Genomic DNA, 21225 nt, shown 5'->3' with positions numbered 1-21225 from the left:
TCAGAAGTTTCAGGTTTTTCCAACATGCTCAGCAAACAGTGTTACATGTTCCTGACCTTATGATTGCGGCCATGCTTATCCAGCAGCGAGATGATTGACTTGATGTGATTCTCCTGGATAATATTCAGCACCTCTGGACTCTCAATCAGAACGCAATACAACACCTCCAGGATTCCTGTCAAAATAATGTGACAATATGTAATTATATACCATTGCCAGTACATGTTTATACGGTATGGTGGAAAAGGACAATACACTATGATAGATCCTTGGAAAGAGTTAACAGGAACACATTAAAATTTAACAATGTACAGGATTACAATTGACCAGAGTTTGAAAGCATTGCAAGTTTCACATTGTTAGTATTTGTTGCAGAACCATTCTTTTCAATTGCATCATATTTCTTAGTTGGTCTGTATGCAGTTTGTAACAATAACACGGGAAATGACAAGGTGTTCACCTTTATTAGTGAGTAACATAAGCATTCATCATTCACAGCTACGGCGTGTTTGCATGAAACAAAATGTACATTGTGCATTTAAATGAGCTTCCATATGTCTAAAGATACCTGAAGATGCCTCCAAACGATCCAATTTACTGACCAGCCAGTCAAGGTTATCACAGAACAGGGCGCAGTTAGCACGATTACCTCTGATCAAAGAAGCTTCACAAAAGAAGAGAGGAAGACAAGATTGTTGGTTCACAAACAAAAATGATGACTAGATGTGGGGAACATAAAGGACTAAAATCACTATTAAACCATAGAACAAATGATCAGATGTGCATACCTAGCAATTCATACAGTAAATTTACTATCTCCTTCCATGACTCTGCGGCTTCTTCCCCAGCATACTCGGAGAAGTGGGCTGCTGTGTTGTAGACATTGAGACGATCAACGCAGTCCAAGACATGAGTAATCATTCCCTGTTAAAAACAATAACAACTTGTACAGAACTGAAATACAAATGTTGAAATAAAATGAATAAATCAACCAAACTACATCTACATCCAAACATGCAGCTGTTATCCAATGTCAGGAATAGTCCTTCCTTTGTAGGTAGACCAACCTCTTCCTGGAAGAGGTTCTGTCTGTTCTTGAGGGAGCGAAGCTTGAACTGTTTGTCCTCGTGCTCCAGCTCCTCCTCTGGGGGTCGGAAGTAGAAAATGAGGTCCTGCAGGGAGAGCACCACTGTGTCCATAGGCAGAGATGGGGGGTTGGCAGATTTGTTTTTGCCGTTGAGAGCATCTAGACCTCTGGAGACATGAAAAGAACATGACGAGAAATATGCTGTATCTATTAAACAAAAACACGTTTATTAGCAAAGATTTGAATGAAATATAACGGAAGTAGTGCTACTTGATGAACTGGTTGAAGAGGCCTGTTGTGCTGTGAATCATTCTGGCAGCTTGGGACTCTTCAGTCTGAGATCGAGCCACTGTGAGTGCATCATCCATGTGACCTTCTTTATGGAGTATGGCCTAAGAATTTAACACAGGTGCTCTTAATACACAAGTCTCAACACTCACACATCCTGTGCATACAGTAAATGCTGACTTAAACATGTTGGAGTTGTTATTGTTGCTCCAGCACTCATTGGTGATTAATATTTTGCTGTATATTTCTGCTTTACCTTTCTCTTTAGAGGACCCAGACGGGCAGATTTGGCATCAACAGCAGCATATGTAAGCCAGAGGCCAGATGAAACATGCTGTACGAAACACATGGACTCTCCATACTTAATCTCAGGCGTGCCCATGCCTTCCACATCTCGTTTCTGGGTCACTTCAATTTTCTCCTGTAGTTTAAATAAAAAGTGTGCTCTTTATTAAGACTGGTAAAAAAATCTCTAAACTGCACAAAGGAGTCTCAAAGTATACTGGCACAGTAGACTTTGCATGACAATGACCTTTGAAATCCTGAAGCAGAAGGCTGACATCTTAGAATTTGCCTTCTCCGGGTCTACCAACAGCAGTCCTTTCTCTTCATCTAGACAAAGGTATCTGCCTGTTGTTATGTGACGTATCCGGAAAGACTGGCCCCATTTAATGTGACCTCCACTCCAACTACCAACAGGCACAAATGAATGAGCAACAGCACACTGTAAAGTCACTGAAAGTGAACGACTGTAATACATGTTGTTAAATGCAAGGGATCAAGACACTCACGCAATACGTAGTGGCTCAAGTCTCCATAAGGATCGAGCATGACTACATACAGCTCCTCCTTCATAATGAGCAACTCTGTAAAAAAGCAACATGCCAATCAATAATGAACAACATGATTCAGGAAAAGGTTGATAAATTCTACAAAATTAGTCAAGTCAAGGTGTGGAAGAGCTTTCAGAGACTCCCTACATCACCATGCAAGTCACGCAACACCAGAGGCGTGTTTTATAATGTAGGGATCATACCAAAAAACAAATGGTTTGCTTTGGAATATGTTTGAGTGTAATGCTAAAACAACCAATATCTATTGTTGAGTGTTGAGTGAAAGATATTTGTCACCTGCGCTGGTCATCTCCTTGGTCAGCTCCTGGGATTGCCAAACACTCGTCCATGTGACCATGGAACAGCCTAAGCACATACCCTCCGGTGAGAAAACCTAGAGCAAAAGAGTCATATTGTTCAGAGAGAGTGGACAGATTTATGGACAAAAGAGACTGTTTTTTGTTATATTTTTTTGCAACAATAAAATTACAGACCTTCAGCTAGCTCACATCCTGACATCACAGGGGTCATGGTCCACAGTGTTTGCATGAAAGAGGCATCTACCATCAAGTCACCACTAGCGTAGGACAGATGCTAAAAAAGTGCAGGTGCAAATATTGGTAAGATTAACTGACAACAAATTGTCAGTTACGGTGCAAATAAATAAAATCAGGGTTACCAGGTATCGCTCTGAAGAAACACTGACGAGAATGAGGTCATCTCCCACCCTGACCTTCTCTCCTTCGGACCTTTGCTTGGAGGCTGGATGGATAGTCCACCAGCAAGCCTCTCCTGTGACGACAAATAGGTTTATAATACAGAAAACTACATCGGCGTGTGTGGGGAGACAATAGGCAGTGAAGTGCATAACCACCTGTGGAGTCTTCCTGCAGGCCCACATCAAAAGCCAACTTGTCTGTCAGAGAGCGCGAAGTAGTCAAACAGCTCAAGTACTGCAGCATAAAGAGAGGGAGAACAAGTTCATCTCGTGAGATGACATGTGCTCCAAACAATTTAGAGCACAACAGATTGTGACTGGTGCTAAGGAGGAGAGGACAGCACAGAGCAGCAGTAGTCACATCCTTGATCGTAAATGTGCTTACCATGCTGGAGTGAGTGTGTTTCAGGAGGATGGCGTGTCCATACAGCAGGGTTCGGTGACCCCCGCCTTGTGAAGACTGGGAGACAGAGGTATAGTCACGTAGAAGCAGAGTCAATTAAATGTCCAAAGGATTAAAGGAGGTTATCATATTTAAAAATGTCCCATTGGAAGAGCTTCAAGGTGACAACTTTGTCTAGTTAATATTGAAATAACAAATAAGGGCAAGTCTACTGATTCCAAACCTACCCATTTGTCCAAATCGACAGCCTATGGATGGAGCGCAGGATCAAGTGGTGTCAAGTCAGAAGAGAAGCAAAGTGAGTTTCAGTTATTGAATGAACAATTCATCCTGCAGTTGTTTATTGTATCATGAGTACATCCTATGAAAATGCAGCACCTTTTAACCATACAGTACTACTTTCCCCCCAACTGTGCGTGTTACCTCATCCACAGAGGAGTTGGACAGCATCTCCTGTAATGCCCGCACAGACAGGGACTGCTCCAGAATGAAGCAGCAGATAGCAAGGTCTGGAGGGACATTCTGAAACACAGGACAGCCAGTAAACCTGGTGAATAGTAGCCATTAAAATTCAAAAAGAAATGACATAAAATGCATTAAGCATCATGTCCTTTTGCTACCTGAGCATTCGAGGTGGTCTCAAGGAAACACAGACGATTCCCAAATCCTTCACAGGACAGACACAGCTTGATCTGTTCTTTAAGAATAGAAGCTGTGCACTGTAGCACCACCTGATCGTCCTACAAAGACAAAACAAGTCCAAAGTGAAGGAGGAGGGGTTTTTGGTTGCATTTTTGTAGGAAAAAATGGGGACAGACTGAGCAAGAGGGACTGACATGCAACAAAGATCCACATCAATAATTGTCTAAATGAAATCTGGCAATTTGGCCTTTCAGACAACTCTCAGGCAAAATAACCACCTATGTAAGTGTATGAAATTAAACTTCATTTAAAAAAATGCTATACCAAATCTGAACTCTGATCAAGAACTGAATATCTTCTAATGATACCCAACTTTAATCTTAAAAGAATACTTCAAAGTTTCAGCATTGCGCTCCTATAACATTGTCAGACTCCCATTTCCCATTAATGCATTCTGAAAATCCCACATGACTCTATATAGGTCAAAACCATATGACCCATACTGCACTATATTTGTGAGGGGTGACACTGCAAATAAAACCAATTTACGTACCAAAGGGACACAGTAGTGTAAATGTCTGCCTGTATCTCACCACATAAATTTAAGGTTTTCTGGGCCACCAAACCTTTAATCAGATAGACAACACTGTGGCCAACACAAATAACAAGAAAGAAGGGACAAAATAAAATTAAAAAAAGCTGTTTCTTTGCACAACATGACCTAAACTTCACTTGTTTTGTCCAGTTAATGTATTTCTCTGTGCCTGTCACTGGCTCTGATCTCCCTGCCTCTCTGCCCCCCCCTCCTCCCACACAAACACACACACACACACGAACACACAGACACCCAAGTTCTCTATTTCAGGCTACTGCACCTGCTGTTCACACATCCCCTTCTGGAAAGCAACAGATATTTAGAATTTGACTGCCAGGAAAATAAATTGGCCTGGATTGCACTTATTCAATATTGCATTAGTCAACTTGCTGACCAGAGGAATATTCAAACATTTATTTTAATTCACCTCAGCCCAAAACGTCATGCTGAGCCGTTTGTGTTTTTATCAAAAAAATGCTTCCGGTTCATTTATACATTTCATCAAGGCTCATGCTAGCAAGAGTTCAACAAAGTTATTAATTATGTGTCAGTTGGGTTATCTATTATGTGATTTAATTTAGTTTATTATAGTTGTTTATGAAGCTGTAAACTTGTAACAGATTGCAAAATATAAACTGCTGGTTTGAAGATTTGAACTACTCTTAAGCTGATGATACACGAGGCAATTTTTTGAGCAATGTTGCTGGGCAATCTTGCTGGTGGCAAGTCCAACTATGTTTTGAACGGATAGTGGCGGGGCGGGTGGCGGAGTGGTGGGGGAAGGGGATTATGGTAGTAATCTTTACTCATTACCATTAACAGCAACATTGCCCAGCACCATTGCTCTAAAAGTTACTACGTGTATCATCAGCTTTACATGTCAGCCACTTTTGACAATTGAACTAATGTGATCAAATTTGACAATTGTAAAAAAATAGAAAAGTAAATCTGTAAATTGATATTTCTTAATTTACACAGGTATGTACATGGTCTGCTAGGTTGCTAACATATTCAAATTCAGATCCATGGAACAGAGTGTCCACTTTTGAACAGAAACACATGCAAAGACAAGGAAAGTGTGCAAACTCCAGACCAGAAGGACCAGAGCTGAGATCAAACCCTGGAATTTTTTATATACTTTATACTGATATACTCAATGGCGTGGTGGATATTGTTTTCTTTGTTAAAGCTGCAGTACAGTGAAACAGTTCTGCCACTGTGAACCATATTTTTTAAGTTTAAGAGCATTTGTTTTGTGCCTGTGAAACAGTTTGTGAGTTTGCAATGTTGTAAAGGGAGGTTGGTGCTCTAAGTTTCCTCTTCATCAACCTCATGTCCTGAACACACAACTACTCAAATATCTTATTTACCAATAACAATGAAACGCATATCCTATATAGTAGAAATAAAAGTCAAGTCAGTGGTTTGCTGACAATTTGCAGCCGTTGGAAGGAGAAAAGGACATCTCACACTGCCGCCACCTTAAAGCACCCCTCCAGTGTATTTTGACATTTCTATGATATTTCATATTTTTCTGAGTCATTTCCTTACAATGTTGATTACCCACATAGTTCGCCAAATATTTTTTGACAAATAGCTTAATTTTGTGCTCAAAGTTGCAAAAGTTGCTTAGTTGTAAAAACGGGGTGGTGACGTCAGTAATTCCATAAGTCATACGTCATTCTCCAAGCTTGCGCAGGCGCACTGTCATGCCTCCTTAAAAAACTGTCACGCAGTCACCGTCGTTAAGTCAGAGCGTCAAACCGACAAACATTGTTGTGAGCTAGCTAACCAATTTATCATGTAATTTACTTAGAACTTACAGTAGGTATGTCTCTCTGTGTCTGATTGTTGGTTTGTCTTTCTAGTTTAGTGAGCTAAGTTAACTAAGTTGTAATTAGCCAGGTGTAGTTAGCTAGCATAGTTATTGCAGAAAGTTAGCTAACAGAGGGTCTTCATTTTATTTTTTAGTTTCCTCGTCTTGGTTTAATGTGCTGTTCATTTTCATTATGGCATTTGTGCGTGCGGTGTTGGAGGACAGATGACAGAAAACGCGTTGCGCTTTCACCTGCCACTGTCTTATACTGTATACAGTCTGCAACATACATTTTACTGACGGCCGTTTTAACTTTTTTCGCATTTTTGACGTTTTGCATCGGCGGAGGCACCCCCCACACCCCTGCGGTACAGAAAGCGCTCCATAAAACGTAGTGAGAGTTATCGTGTGCAGTGCGTGACAGGACCATCGACTGTATGATTGATAACAGCTGATACGCGCACATTAGTTGCTATCATGGGTAAGTAATAGCTACTCCTCCCAGACAACAAAGTGTACTAAACTGTACAGTGTGGTGATGTTAACACAGCATATCGTTAGTGAACACTCCAGCCGGTCAGTTTTTGGTTGTCATGGTAAAGTATTACGTCCGAATATTAACCACACCCCCATTCTCTGTTTGAGAAAGAACGTTAACCAAAACGGCAGTTAAAACTGGCTGGATGGGGACAATTAAGCAAAATATTAGAGACTATCCAACAAATTGACAATCCTACCACAGCATATGACACAAGTAAGTATAAAGTTTCTGGCACATTCTGTTCCTAAGTTACTGTGCAAATGTGTCCATGTGTCTACAGGCAAACACACCAACAGACTGGCAGACAGACTGACTGACTGACTGACTGACAAGATGCCATCATGACAACAAGGGGCTAGCAGCTGAGTGCTATCTGAAATTCCATTAGCAATGCAAGAAGTACTATAAAAGCAATCTGACAGAATGTTTTGAAACCAGCATCTGATATTAAAAACTGCTGGTACTACTTTAATAGTGAAGTTCCCACAAGGACTGAAGTAAGCAGGTGCAGAAATAGGCCAAGCTTTGAACCTGCTAATCCTCACACAGTAAATATAGAACTCAGCACTCTGACAGCAACTTTATGACACATTGTTGACATGTTTTACTTCACTGCTGTGATTGAGACAATGCCAACTGAAAACATGTTTTTTTTTATTTATGTAGATGCTAGACAAATATATAAACATATTTGAATTTGAAAGTGTCTGTGCTCAATAAAATATCAAATTAACGTTTCTTTAACCAAAAACATAGACTGCACTCCCTCTTCAGGGTGTACAACCTTCAACCGAGTGGCTACAAGGAACTGAGTGTCAACTGATACAGTCTATAGATAATTGGTGTCTGGCTTATGCTAACATCAGGTCTAGAGTTACCACAGTGACACTATGTGGAACATGTTCAAAAGCTGAGTGTACATATAGAGGGTGTTACAGCAAACGGCTTGCAAGGCCACAATGGCCTTCTGCAGACTCTGGCACAGAGATCTAAACTGGAAATTCGATAGCTCAGTGGTGACTAATGCAGCAAAAATAAACTGATTTAAATTAAATATTTTAGAACATGTACTGTAAAATCAATGAAGTAAATATGTTAAAACTTCAGAGTAATACCTCAAAATGTACTAAAACATCCCCATGCACAACATTTATTTTGGAAATACACATCTAAATCATAAAGTTGGGCTGCAGTAGCACAAAGGCCTGAGAAGCAAGTGACACCCTGTGGATTTATCTGATACACCTGTATTACAGTTTGGTGTGGGAGTTCTTTTTGGGGATAAAGACCTAGACTAGGTAATATAGATTCTTCATCTGAATACAAATAAAGACCCAGAATAATATTTCTATTTGCTCCATTGGTGAAAAATAATAGGACCAAATATTTAATGAAGGAATAACATCAAGGCACGAACCAAGTGATTTTACATCAACAGGAAGTTGGAGGACTTTGTGGTCTCGTAGAAGTTTGTTGAAGCTTTACAACCATATCAACATTATTTTGTAGTAGAGCTTCAACCTACGAGCCAAGATAAAAAAAACAACATTCCCACTAGGCATGGCAGAATCCAGTCCAGTAGTTCACACTACTAATCTTGGTGTCCGCCTCAGCCACAGGTGTAATATCCCGCTTAAAGCATGAAAGGGATCCACATACAAACTACACGAAATTAAGTATGTTTTTAGTCTTTTAAAAAAACTTTTGATTTTCCTAACTGTCATGAACATACATGTGGCGGTGAAGTGTAAAAATGTTATAATACTTTCATGTAACTATATGTAATTGCTTTTATCATAATTAATCTGTTATAAGTCTATGTGTTAATTATCACCTGGCACCAGAAATTTTCTTCTCTGTGACAAACAGTAACATCCCAAGTACCCGCTGGGATATAAATAGATAACAATGCTGACAAAATATGCCACCTGTCCTTGTCAGTCTGTGCTCAGTCTATGTAAAGAAAGTAACCCAACTCAGTAAATGTGTCTATTATGCGTTATGAGCAACAACTCAATACACAAAAGGTTAATTATTGCATATTGCTGACTGTAAAAATTTTCTGATAGTTATTTGAGAAGAAGCAGGTAGCATCACTTACCGTTCGCAGGAACTGAATCTCTTCCTCTCCATCTGCACCTTCTGCCATCCTCCCAAGGCATTAAAAGCAAAACCTTGAGAGAAATGGGAAAATGTCTGTCTGTCAGTTCTGTAACTCCGTGTGCCTATATGCCCAACATGTAAGGCCTGACAATGTTAGTGAAGGTTTCTGAAGGGCACTGTGGGCCCTGTGCCTCTCTCTGGCAAGTGTTATGAGGCAGAGGGATTGACTGTTCATTCCTGTTCATTACAACACCATAAAGAGGTGGAGCAAGCTGACAAAGCTGAACTAGCCATTCACATGTTCCTAATTCATGGTATATACACCACTGTTCTGCACTATGTTGTTACATAACAAATTACTCTACTAAAGTATTAATAAGGTATTTAATTTAAGTGAGAATTCTCATTGTGCCATATCAATTTAAAAAATTGTGTTAAAAAGGTGCATATTTTATTAACACATTTAACAGACAGGGTTTCCCCAGTTTGAAACCAACTTCAACCTTAGGAGTATGAAATGTATAATTTGCATGTTTTTTAAATTTAGTGTTTTCATAAATCTTTAAACATTTGTGATTCAGTCAACTGAGTGGAACATTGCTTATGTTTGTTTAATAAAACTGAGCTATTCCACAGGTGTTGGGGAGAAGTATAGTAATATTAGGCTGTTTTGTTAGTGTTTGTCTGTGAACAAAAATACATATAAACATGAATTGATAAATTATTATTATTAATATTATTTGTTTTTGTTCTTATATAATTTATATTCACAGGTATATTCACTATCTTTTTTCTATTTAATTAATTAGTTATATATATTTATATATGTAGGTTACATATCTAACTAAAAACACAAACACAAAACTAACTAATTGGGCCCATTTTGATTTGTTGACCAAAACTGCCTATTATCATTTGCAGAGGTAAGGTAAGGTATACTTTATTGTCACATACACATGCAGCGAAATTCCTTCTCTGCCCTAACCCAGGGAGCAGTGGGCAGCCACTGTGGGACCAACTCCAGATCTGTGCCAGTGTCACGGTCCAGTAGCACTGACTGGAGAAGCTAACATGTTTCTGCTCGTGGGGGAAACCAGAGCACCTGGAGGAAACCCACTCAGCAGGGGGAGGACTCCACACAGAAAGGCAGGGACAACCAGGGTCTGAAGCCAGGACCTGTAAGGCCACAGTGCTATCCAGTGGGCCACTGTGCTGCCAAGATGCTGAAAAGCTTGCTCTAGCTTTTGTTTCTTAGTCATCTTGCTTACTGTCACACTCTATACAGGTCTACCAAAACCAGGTATTGCAAAACTACAGACCATTCAGAAAGCTGCTGCCAGGGTTTTAACAAAAACAAAAATGAGAGATCATATAATGTTAACTTTAAGCAACCTACACTGGCTCCCTGTATCTATTAAAAGTGATTTTTTTTTAAAGTTTCTAAGGCTCTAAATTATATAGCACCCTATCTTTATGATCCTCCACAAACCCTAAGATCCTCCACAGCTGCTCTTTTAACTATTCCCATGGTCACCACAAAAGCCTTTGGGGATGCTACTTTCAGCCACCACGCCCCAACAAATACAGAACACTCTGCCTTTAAATATTTTTCTCCCTTCTTCCTTGTATAAAGTTATGTGCATAAAAGGTGCTATATTAAAAAAAAAAAAGTTAATTTTTCATGGACAGTGAGCTCCAAGCATAGACTGTATGGCTCCAAGCAGCAATCTCAGGGATGAAAAATGAAGCGATCCCCATGTTAAAATAGCCAAATTTACAGCAGAAAAAAAAAAATGTTTACAGCCTGGTACACAAACGGATTTATACTCCCCGTTCATGACAACTGTACTAGGGTGAATTTTTAAATAACTTACCTGATTAAATTGTATTTAGGCTTAACGGTCGCTTTGAGTGAGAGGTGGGTGCCCTCACAGGTGACTAGCCGCCGTTAGGTTACAGCTACAACGTTAGCGTGTAGACCTTTTGCCCCGTTTAGCTAGTAACATTATGCCCTTCTCTGGTCAAAGGTAAATAATAATACTAAGTACAATAAGCACCAACAAGAATATTAAAAGAAGCGACGTTTTGTATATAATTTTATAGTTTTATTAACGTGAATGACCACGTATATTACATGCTTATTTCCTGCTGAGGGCAGCAAAGCGCGAGAGGCGTCCGATACGTGTCATCCATTTCAGTAGAAGAAGAAAACGGTACGTTGGTAAATAGTTCTCTCTTCATTTCCAAAACAAAGCAATGTCAGGTAAGAGCATTTAGCAGTTCTTTACTAGCTGTATCAACTTAGTCACAATGTGCATTTTACTTACCAATATGCCGTACATAAATAGTGTGTTTGCGTTGAACGCTGAAACACGAATCTAAACGTTATAACTGGCTCTTTTGCTAACTTAGCTTAGCTCGCTAAGCAGTGCTACGTTACTGTACAGAGCGGCTAACGTTAATGTATTGACATTGGTGAATGCTTACCAGTGTTAGTCGTTTGTTGCACTGAACAACCTTCTTTCCGAACTATAAAGCCAACAACGTTCAATGACTGGAAGCAGAAGCATCAGCTGGAGTTGGTCTGCAGATTAAAACGAGGTTTTGTGTGACTTTGTAGTCTTTTCTATGTGAAAGACTAAACGGTTGACACAGAGGAGAAGAATGGATGCCCTCACCCATATGCTAACAGACCCTCTTGATCCAAAAGAAGAAAACAATGAAGAAATAACAGAGGAATGCATGCTGGGGAACTGTAGAGTGAACCTTCCAGAGGACCTACTTGAGGACGTGAGTTATCTGGTGCTCAGGGATTACATGCTGCTGATTTGCTCGATTGATCACATGCAGATGATGCAGTCATTTTTGCCATTTACCTTTCTTTGTAACAGCCCGAAATCTTCTTCTCTGTGATGAGCGAAAGCACCTGGAGTAATGTACTGTCAGATTCCCAGAGGCAGCACCTTCGTCAGTTTTTGCCACAGTTTTCTGACAACAATGTTGCAGAGCAGGACAGCACCATCAGTGACCTATTCAACAACAGCAACTTTAACTTTGGAAATCCCCTTCATCTTGCACAAAAACTATTCAGAGGTGCTTCCTAGTTATCCACTTATTTACACACAACTATATCATGTTGACATGAGTATTTTTTTAATCACTTTCTGGTCATGATTTTTATCTTAATGCAGATGGTTACTTCAATCCTGAAGTGGTCAAGTACAGACAATTGTGTGCCAAGTCCCAGAGAAAGCAACAGTTGTACTCCCTGCAGCAGTATTACCACAGGCTGTTGAAGCAGATCCTCGTCTCCAGAAAGGTATTTTTGTAAAACATTTAAGTACAAGGCACATGGCCTCTTTCAGTTAGACATAATGTGTCTTATTGTTGTAGGAGCTGCTGGAGTTTGCTGTTCAAAATGGTCTGGACTTTCCACCAAAAAGAAAGTTACCTACCAGGACTCATGCTGAAATGCGGGAGCCAAGGGTGAGAAGAAGACTGAGTCGCATACTAAAGGAGGTCAAAACTGAGTGTGGAGACAGCAACGCTTCATCTGATGACGACGGTCAGTCTGTTTTTTCATTAGTATCACTACCAATAATTAAACTCTAAACACTTCTCTAATAAGGAGATGCTAATATATTCCATATGGTAACAACCAATATGCAATGTGAAGATAATTCATTATTATTATTATTAAAACATTATCATTATCAGTATGACATTCAGTGCAAAAATGCACATTTAACCATGCCATTGCTTTTGTTTTATTATTATTATTGCAGATATATCATTATGGACTCCGGCACCACAATCACCTTCCTCTCCGACACCCACTGTCTCGCTCAGAGTTCTTCCCAGCCTCTCCACCCAAGACATGAAGACTACTGGTCAGTGATTTCTGCAATGTCCAGATATTGTTCCTCAAATGTTTAAGCACAGTGAATATAATACTTAAAGACATTTTATTTTTTCACAGAAAAAACAGAACTAGGGGAGCAGGACTTGAAATCCATGCTTCAAAACCACAGGGAGAAGAGGAAGCGACAACCAGTAAGAACAAAATAAAACACAGATATGGTTGAGTCTTAATTTGTACAGTATATCACTTATGATTGATTTACTCAGGACCATCCAGACTTGATGACATCTGATATCCACCTTGGAGACGTACTTTCAAGAACAAATATTGGTCGGAAGGGGGCTGTGCGTGAGTGAAATGAATTTAAAAAATAATGATATATCTGAAGCCAAAGTCTTGTTTTTGTTGATTTCTTGACACACAGTTGGAATGTATCTTCCCTTTTTTTCTTCCAGCACTGTTTGATCTTTCTTTGCCTAAGAAGAAGATAAAAGATGAGAGAAGGAAGAAGAAGATAAGGACAATAAAAGTTGAATCTGAGGATCCCTGTGAAACTGTTGCACCTTCAGACACCCCATCAGCTCCACCAGTGAACATCATCAACTCCCTGCCAGACACGCCATCTACTCCACTACACAACATCAAGGAGGAGTGAGTCTAGTGCCATGCTGATGTCAAGAACTTGTCCAGAATTGTGTGTGTGTGTAATGTAAAGAACCATCTTTATTACAGAATTGTGGAGGAGTCTCAGGGTAGCCCAGTTTCCATTGAGGAAATAGCTGTCAGTTTCTTCAGCCTATTGGAGACCATCTTAAGGGCAGAAAACCTTGCCAGTACTTTAATGGTATGAGCTTCTTACAGAGTTTAACATACATATTATAAAATTGATCACACTTCTGGCTACACATTATAACGCCTACATTTTTATTACTCAGTTGGAGGAGAAAGTTCAAATGTGGCAGTCCTCTCCAGCAAGCTCCCTCAACGTGTGGTTTTCATCTGTCCCGTGTTGGTCTGACTTGGTTCTTCAAGCGCTGCAGTTTCTTGCAGGAGAGACTAAAGGTAAGTTGCAGTGGTCACTCACACTGAAATGGTCAGACTTTATTTTCCACCCCATGTCACTTTTGTATTTTTCCCCCACACTCTATGTCTGTTAATCAGATGGCATGATGGCACTCCCCAGTGGCTTTTCTCCGTTTGTGGAATTTGCTGATGAATCTCAGCATTGGAGGTGGATTGGTAAGAAGGATCAACTATTGAAATGCCTGATTGATGCAGTGATTGGGATTGAATATTAAAGTCAGTTACTTATTTTAGGCCCGACTCAGGATACAGAGAAGGATCTCAGTGCACTTTGTCAGCTGTGGCTGGACTCCAAAGATTTAGTTGTCAAGGTAGTACAACTATTATAACAAAATATAGTTTCAGCACGATTCTATACTACATTTATGTTTACTATGTTGACCACTTTTTTATTTGTAATGAAATTTAAACAGGCTTTTTTTGTCTTCCACAGACAGAAAATGAAGACATGTTAGAGATTACTTCTCCCACACCAAGAGTGTAAGATTCAGTGTTAAAGCATTGTAAACATGAAAACTTAAGAAATAAATTAATCATTGTTTTTTGGGTAGCTGGTTGGACTAAGTATTTTAAATAGCAGATAGTTCATTGCTTAATTAGGAAATCATTAGCTTAATTCTAAATAAATGTATATGTCATTTGAAGTCTTACATTAACACAATGAATTAGTTTGAGTTGCAGTATCATGGTTGTTGAAGTTAACAGTGTATTATCTATAACCATGCAGTTCAACTGATTATGTGGTGCGGCCCAGCACTGGAGATGAGAGACAAGTGTTTCAAATCCAGGTTTGTTTGTCATTCTGGAAAACTTTTCTTATTCATAACATTTGGCCTCTTTAGCCTGGACATGAACTCTCAAACCCGACATATGTTTTGCTTGTTTATTAGGAGCAGCAGCGATACAACCAGCCACATAAAGCCTTCACCTTCAGGATGCACGGCTTTGAATCCGTGGTGGGGCCTGTTAAAGGGGTGTTTGATAAGGAGATGTCTCTCAACAAAGCCAGAGAGCACACGCTGCTCCGCTCAGACCGACCGCCATACGTCACCATTCTCTCTCTGGGTTAGACCTTCTGTTATACTCTGACTCCATTGTCAGGCTGTGGGGCTTTTAAGTGTGTGCAAAGGAAACCAGTCACGCGACTTTTACCCTCTTTATTCTGTAGTGCGGGATGCAGCAGCCAGGTTACCCAATGGAGAAGGAACACGGGCAGAGATCTGTGAACTGTTGAAAGACTCGCAGTTTCTTGCTCCAGATGTCACTAGTGCACAGGTGTGATGTAGTTAGCATTTTTTTTACAGACCTTACATTGGCCTGTGTAAGCCACTATCCAGAGGCAGATGCTGCCTATAAGTTGTTTTTGTAAGGTGACATGTCCTGTTTGTAAGGATCTTCCTTTGCCATTTAGGTGAACACAGTTGTAAGCGGGGCTCTAGACAGACTTCACTATGAGAAAGACCCTTGTGTGAAGTACGACATTGGCCGCAAACTCTGGATTTATCTGCACCGCAGTCGCAGTCAGGAGGAGTTTGGTAAGCAACCATGTGCTTGATTTCAGGTTTTTGCTGTCCACTGTTGCAGTTTTTGGAAATGTTTTAACATCTCTAAAAATTTAATTTTTAAATGGAGGCAGCCAATAAGGAGTCAAGTTTAATCTAGTTTGGTTATCTAATATTGTCTGAACAGAAGATTTGCTTAATTTCCTGTAACCGATAGATAATAGATCTGCTTTACACACAGGTTTCGATTTTGAACATTTTGAGGTTTTAATCTTTCATCCTTCTACAGCCTTCATCTCTTCTGTATCGTACTATAATTGCACTCACATGTAGAGGAGCAAAGTGTCTAATAGCATATGCTCTCGGTCTTTAAGATCATTGTCATGTGGAAAACTGTTAAGTATCATGTTTGTTTGTTTTTCTTTCTCCAATCCAGAGAGGATCCACCAGGCTCAAGCTGCAGCTGCAAAAGCAAGAAAAGCCCTGCAGCAGAAACCTAAACCTGCAACCAAGCCTGTGAGTCCACTGCCTCCATTTTACTCCAGACAAAACTACACCTAGCTGTACACAATGTAAAATAACACTTTTTCTATTTCCCTTATTGTAGTGGAAGTTATTGTTTTTCTATTTGGAGTTTTGAGTTGTTTATCAGTGTCTCAGAAAGATTTTAGCTGCTGATTATGAATCTCAAGCCCTGTTTATGTTTTAGAAATGTGGAAGTAAAGACGGAGGCAGTAAAACACCTGGATGTCTGGAGGCAGGACAGGATATAGGCTCCAATCCAATGTCACCAACTCCGACAACACCCACCCCCAACACACCTGGAACTCCTAAGTCACCCTTACCCTGCGCAGCCACCACGCCAACGAAGACTGGAATCCCGGATACAATCAAAAGCAGCCCAGGGTCAGTGAGACACAATAGTTTTTAAATACATGTATGTTTTATCTGCGTAATTTGAAATAGACTCTTTTCTTATCAATTGCTTCTGCCCCTTCTCGCTCTGCCAGGGTTCTTCTTGTGTCCCCCCCCTCGTTGCCACAGCTGGGAGCCATCTTACCCAGCAGTCAGGCTGGTCCACCAACTTCACAGCCAGTCACGTCCCAACACACGGCTCGGATAGTGAGTCACCTGGCGGCAAGCTCCCTTCCTCAGGTACGGGTTGTTTCTGCTCAGCCTGGTCTGGTCTCTTCGGCAGGAAGTCAGCAGGCCACACTGGTACATCAGGCCTCTCACCAGATCAGGATGCCTGTTTCGGTGGCAACTAAGGGCATTTCACAGGTAACCAGATAAAGAGATGTTTGTTTTGATGCATATTACAAAATGCATCATTAATACTGTCTTTGTTTATTGTGCATACCAATAGGCTGTAGTTTCTGTGCCTCTGAGGACTGCTAGTAGTCCAGTCCATGTGCCGACAACCCTGTCTGTAGCTATGGCCAAACTTCAAACTGGATCACCTGGTAGCCCGGCCAACAACCCCGCTTCACCCGCTGTGCTGCAAGGAGTCACGAGCCCGAATATCAAACAGGTGAACCACTTTGTTTCAACTGGGATATTTGGTTAGTTAGGTCGACTACTAGTAGGGCCTGTCAGAACAGTCTTGAACGCTAAGAATGTCTCTGCCAGGCTGGAAGTTAGTTATTAGACAGATTAAAAAAGTGAAAGAGGCCATTTATAGGTAGGAAAAAATTGATAAATTTCACCTTGATCAGTCAATGCCAAACGCTAATAAACATTCAATAGAAAAAGTCTACAGGTTATGGCAATGACTGAAAAATGCATCTCCGTAACAAATGTAATTTACCATGTTCATGACACAACATTTATTGGTTGGTATGTATGTAAATGTTTTTCTTTAAAGGTGTCCATCACAGGCCAGTTGGGAATGAAGACTGCAGGAGGAGCAGGTATTCCAATAACGGCTACAAACCTGCGCATCCAGGGTAAAGACGTCCTGCGTCTTCCACCATCCTCCATCACCACAGACGCTAAAGGCCAGACGGTGCTGCGGATCACCCCAGACATGATGGCAACTCTCACCAAATCCCCAGTTGCAACCGTCAAACTCACCCCTGACTTCCTGGGCACTGCCACCGCAGGCAGCAAGAGCATATCAGCTACTCTCCATGTGACGCCGACCCACGCTTCACCTTCCTCCGCCTCCAGTGCTCTATCCTGTACAGGGGAAGTACAGACCACTAAAGCAGGCCCTGTTGCCTCCACCTTGTTGAAGGCTGCAGGAGACACAGCCATACGTCTGATGCCCACACTGGCTGTCACCGTGGCTGACCAAAAATCGAGGACCTTCTCCACCGTGACTTCCCCTGACAAGAGCGGCGCCACTATTCGAATAATGCCAGGTCTTGGTGTTATTCCACAGAAACAGGGTCAAACCATTACAATGACAACTACCACTGGCGGCAAACCACTCACAGCGTCTACATGTGCTACTGTAGTGACCATGGCTGCCAGTGTTGTGGGTGGTGCTAAGGGGATCACTGTGGCTCCTGGAGTCTCGGGTTCACCTCTGACGCTAGGAACAGCTACAGCCACTGTGCGGCAGGTCCCCGCTACAGTGGTTACTACACAAACAGTAAGGGAATTCTTCAGTTTCTGTACATATTTTAAGTTTTTTTTTTTGTTGTTGTTTTATTTAAATGTAATGTTGGCCAACATTCCCATTGCATGAGGTCTGCAATTTAATAAAATTACAGCTATGGTACACAGATAATCTTAATATTTAATATTTTATTCTTAAATTTTTTAGCCACACTTGGAAGAATGTGTAACTAAGAATTTTCAATTATAATCAGTCGGGTTAAACTACTTTCAGGATGTACATGTAGAAGCAGCATGGCCTGTAGGGTTCACTGTTGGGCTGTTAGACTCTTGGTCTTGTTCAACTTTGTCGGTTCCTATGGGAACATGACATTTCATGAGCTCCTTCCCAGCGACACAGGCCAGCAATTTAATACGAGAAAATATATGTTATAGCTCTACATTGTCCAAACAAAACTGTTTTATGTATTACAATGATAGACTATTATATCATGTCATATTATTGAGAATGATGAGGGTAGTTTTCAAAGCCTTAAGTTGTTCGGCAAGTTCAGCCAAATGTTTGTTTAGGTCATCGGATACAAAGTAGAAAGTCAAAAGCACCAGCACCTACAGTAAGAGGATTCATGTAACAACAAACCACGGTCAGCTATGCATATATATAGAAATACTCCCACGAACAGCTCAGTTTGGCCTATGCTAAACACTAACGAAAACTATACATCTTTATTCATCTGCATTACTGATGGATGTGTATTAGGACATTGTCAATAATGGGAATTTTGACTTTGCTATTACTGAAATGAAAGTATGTGTGTGTTGATCCCTTCTGCACTGTTTATTAAGGAAACTCTTGTCAAACATGTCTCTGTACTTAATCGCACAGTTTGAAAGTCCCATGACTCTGGAACAATCCTCTTTTGTGACACTACAGGGGAAGTTACCTGCACGGATAACTGTGCCCCTCTCTGTCCTCAACCAACCACTGAAAAACAAGAGTGTTGTGACCACACCAATTGTGAAAGGAAGTCTTAACACAAAGTATGTCTCATCTTCTCCACTGTTATTTGTTTAGGCACTTCCATTATGTATTTATTTTCACGTGTTCTGAGAGTCAATGCCTTGAGCTTTAACCTCTATTGGGCCTCCCTCGTTAGATGATGGCAACAACCTTGTAAACCAGGGCACAAAATTAGCACCAGCCACCATCCAAATGCTGGTAAAATATGTTAATGGTTGGTAGATTTACTTAACTCACTGGCCAAAACACAATGGTAATCTATTGAGTGGCTCGTACAGTTTGAACATCCAGTAGCCATTTGGCCAGTGGACAGAAAAGTTAATTATGCACCCTGCTTGCAACTATTTCTTTCTATTGTTTGTAAATTTGTTTACACTGTAGTAGCGGAAGAGTCAGTTTTGGAGTCTCCTAAATATATTCAATATCAATATCATATAATTATCAATGAATTGTTTGTTTTCTTTACAAGGTCCTTCTCTACAGCTATCCAATTGTCTGGTGGACTAACATGTCCCCCCCCCCCCCTCTTTTCTGAGCAGTATCAGCAGTCTGGGCAGGAACATCATCCTGACCACCATGCCAGCCGGCACGAAGTTGATCGCAGGGAACAAACCGGTCAGCTTTGTCACAGCACAGCAGTTCCAGCAGCTTCAGCAGCAAGGACAGGCCACACAGGTTAGCTCACACCTCACTTTTTGTGTCGCAAAGGAGAAAATATTGTCAAGAAAAGGGAAAAATGTATTTCACCTCTTCAATCAAAACAAGTTTTGATAGACACAGCTATGTTTAAAATAACTACTGAATAGATAGGTGGCTAATTACTGTAAACCAGTATTAAAGCTAACTCTTCAAAACTCCCTCATGTTATTTGATGGCTTCAATTGAGTTTTGTGAATAATCTTTCTCATACATTGTATTATGACAACCAGGCTCAGTGTTGTGCGTGTGAGTGAGTCTGGGCCCGCCCACTTGTATAACCAGCCCCATCCGAAATGACGTGGAGAACATGTTTTCTAAATTTTTGTTTTAAATTATTAAAATTTAACATTTAAATACTCAATAAAGACTTTAAAAAAAATTAAAAAGTATAAGTAGTAGTAGTTGCTGTCATGTGCGAAGTCTGGACCAATCACACAGCTGTGCAGAATCTGTTTAATTGCAGAATATGAATTCTGCTTATTTAAGTGTAGAATATGTCTAATTTCATAGCTGCAAAAACATTTACTATTGAGACTAGAAGAACCCAGAGAACAGTGTAGGCAAGACGGGTGGTAGAGCTGGAAATTCCAACTGACTTGATTGTCTCTAAATTGCCTTGAAATTGACTTTGTCTCCAGGTCTGCAGTACTCACACACTCACTGACTCACCAACTTCAACAAAGAATAATCTAGCCAGATCATCCCAAACAGGATGGCTGGGCATTCTGTAATCAAAAGGCCCAGCCAAAACCAAAATCCTAGCGTTGTGCATGAACTGAACATCGCTAGATAAGCAGAGTATCTCAAGGCTAAATGTCTTTCTCCCTTTAGGTTCGTATCCAGACAGTACAGGCTCAGCAGCTCCAGCAGCACATGGCAACAGGCTCCCCAAAATCTGTCTCCACAGTTGTAGTCACAACCGCACCTTCGCCCAAATGTGCCCCCGATCATCCGCCTGCACCTCAACAGTGATCCTATCTCGTCAGCCAGCAATGAATCGTAGGTGCATAATATATGTACCTGTATTTAGTGGTTGGGGTACTTCTCAAGCTTTGTCCCTGTCATACAACTTGTTTCAACTGCCACAAGTGAAGTTATTGTTTTTTTTTATATATATATATATATATAAACATTCAGGCAGTTTGCAATCTATGAAAGTAATTCAAAGTTTGTTAGTGGTTGACTAGTTTCAACTTTCCACTTTGTGTTAAACTACCAATTCATATTTCTATATGACTGTCTGTAGGATTTTCTTTGTCTCACTTCTGTATTTGTTTGATGTAATGCAATATTAGCAAATGTGAAGTGAGTGGGAATCAAATTTATGAATGTTGTGACATGTTGAATTTTGTTAATACATTTGTTCTCTCATCGGGTGTTGTATTTTATTTGAAAGCAGGCCACACATGCCTGGTAGTTCAATAACATTTCAAGTTATTTATATAACTTGGACTTTTGGGATTTTCAAAT

At 40.4% G+C, this 21225-nt stretch overlaps 2 protein-coding genes across 13 annotated transcripts in view; one reads left to right on the top strand and one right to left on the bottom strand.

Moving 5' to 3' along the window:
* Nucleotides 1-9470, bottom strand: part of LOC119895837 (ryanodine receptor 1-like) — a 48449-nt gene extending 38979 nt beyond the window's left edge. For 6 of the 10 annotated variants that reach the window (XM_038709202.1, XM_038709201.1, XM_038709205.1 and 3 more), the window contains exons 1-17: nt 9025-9470; nt 3950-4069; nt 3753-3851; nt 3557-3577; nt 3312-3386; nt 3083-3161; nt 2888-3000; nt 2703-2802; nt 2506-2602; nt 2167-2241; nt 1908-2064; nt 1632-1796; nt 1358-1479; nt 1068-1254; nt 789-924; nt 569-664; nt 57-175 (exon numbers count right to left, since the gene is read on the bottom strand). In XM_038709202.1, the coding sequence (XP_038565130.1) occupies nt 57-175; nt 569-664; nt 789-924; nt 1068-1254; nt 1358-1479; nt 1632-1796; nt 1908-2064; nt 2167-2241; nt 2506-2602; nt 2703-2802; nt 2888-3000; nt 3083-3161; nt 3312-3386; nt 3557-3577; nt 3753-3851; nt 3950-4069; nt 9025-9072 (1809 nt within the window). In that variant the 5' untranslated portion in view covers nt 9073-9470. The remainder of the gene's footprint in view (nt 1-56; nt 176-568; nt 665-788; nt 925-1067; nt 1255-1357; nt 1480-1631; nt 1797-1907; nt 2065-2166; nt 2242-2505; nt 2603-2702; nt 2803-2887; nt 3001-3082; nt 3162-3311; nt 3387-3556; nt 3578-3752; nt 3852-3949; nt 4070-9024) is intronic. The other 4 variants (XM_038709198.1, XM_038709199.1, XM_038709204.1 and 1 more) reach the window with 2 other exon arrangements.
* A 1717-nt stretch (nt 9471-11187) lies between these two features.
* Nucleotides 11188-21127, top strand: nfrkb (nuclear factor related to kappaB binding protein). 3 transcript variants are annotated; one of them, XM_038708535.1, is made up of 26 exons: nt 11188-11289; nt 11564-11816; nt 11918-12119; nt 12218-12345; nt 12420-12591; nt 12812-12916; nt 13006-13079; nt 13155-13236; nt 13344-13539; nt 13621-13732; nt 13824-13950; nt 14050-14127; nt 14206-14282; nt 14405-14451; nt 14699-14759; nt 14862-15036; nt 15140-15246; nt 15383-15506; nt 15910-15989; nt 16183-16379; nt 16484-16754; nt 16840-17004; nt 17338-18069; nt 18970-19076; nt 19596-19731; nt 20587-21127. In XM_038708535.1, the coding sequence occupies exons 2-26, from the start codon at nt 11691-11693 to the stop codon at nt 20725-20727; spliced, it is 3822 nt and encodes a 1273-aa protein (XP_038564463.1). In that variant the 5' UTR covers nt 11188-11289; nt 11564-11690; the 3' UTR covers nt 20728-21127. The 3 variants fall into 3 exon arrangements, with proteins under 3 accessions (XP_038564463.1, XP_038564464.1, XP_038564465.1); XM_038708536.1 differs by having other exon boundaries at nt 11191-11289; nt 11647-11816; XM_038708537.1 differs by having other exon boundaries at nt 11230-11289; nt 11664-11816.
* Nucleotides 21128-21225: the final 98 nt, after the last annotated feature.

The sequence above is a fragment of the Micropterus salmoides genome, unplaced genomic scaffold (assembly GCF_014851395.1).
Source record: "Micropterus salmoides isolate LMB-PRFRI ecotype aquatic unplaced genomic scaffold, ASM1485139v1 Ms_hic_scaffold_9, whole genome shotgun sequence".
NCBI classification, from domain to species: Eukaryota; Metazoa; Chordata; class Actinopteri; order Centrarchiformes; family Centrarchidae; genus Micropterus; species Micropterus salmoides.
Note: the sequence above shows the minus strand (reverse complement) of the source record. Positions and strands in the feature narration are given on the sequence as shown.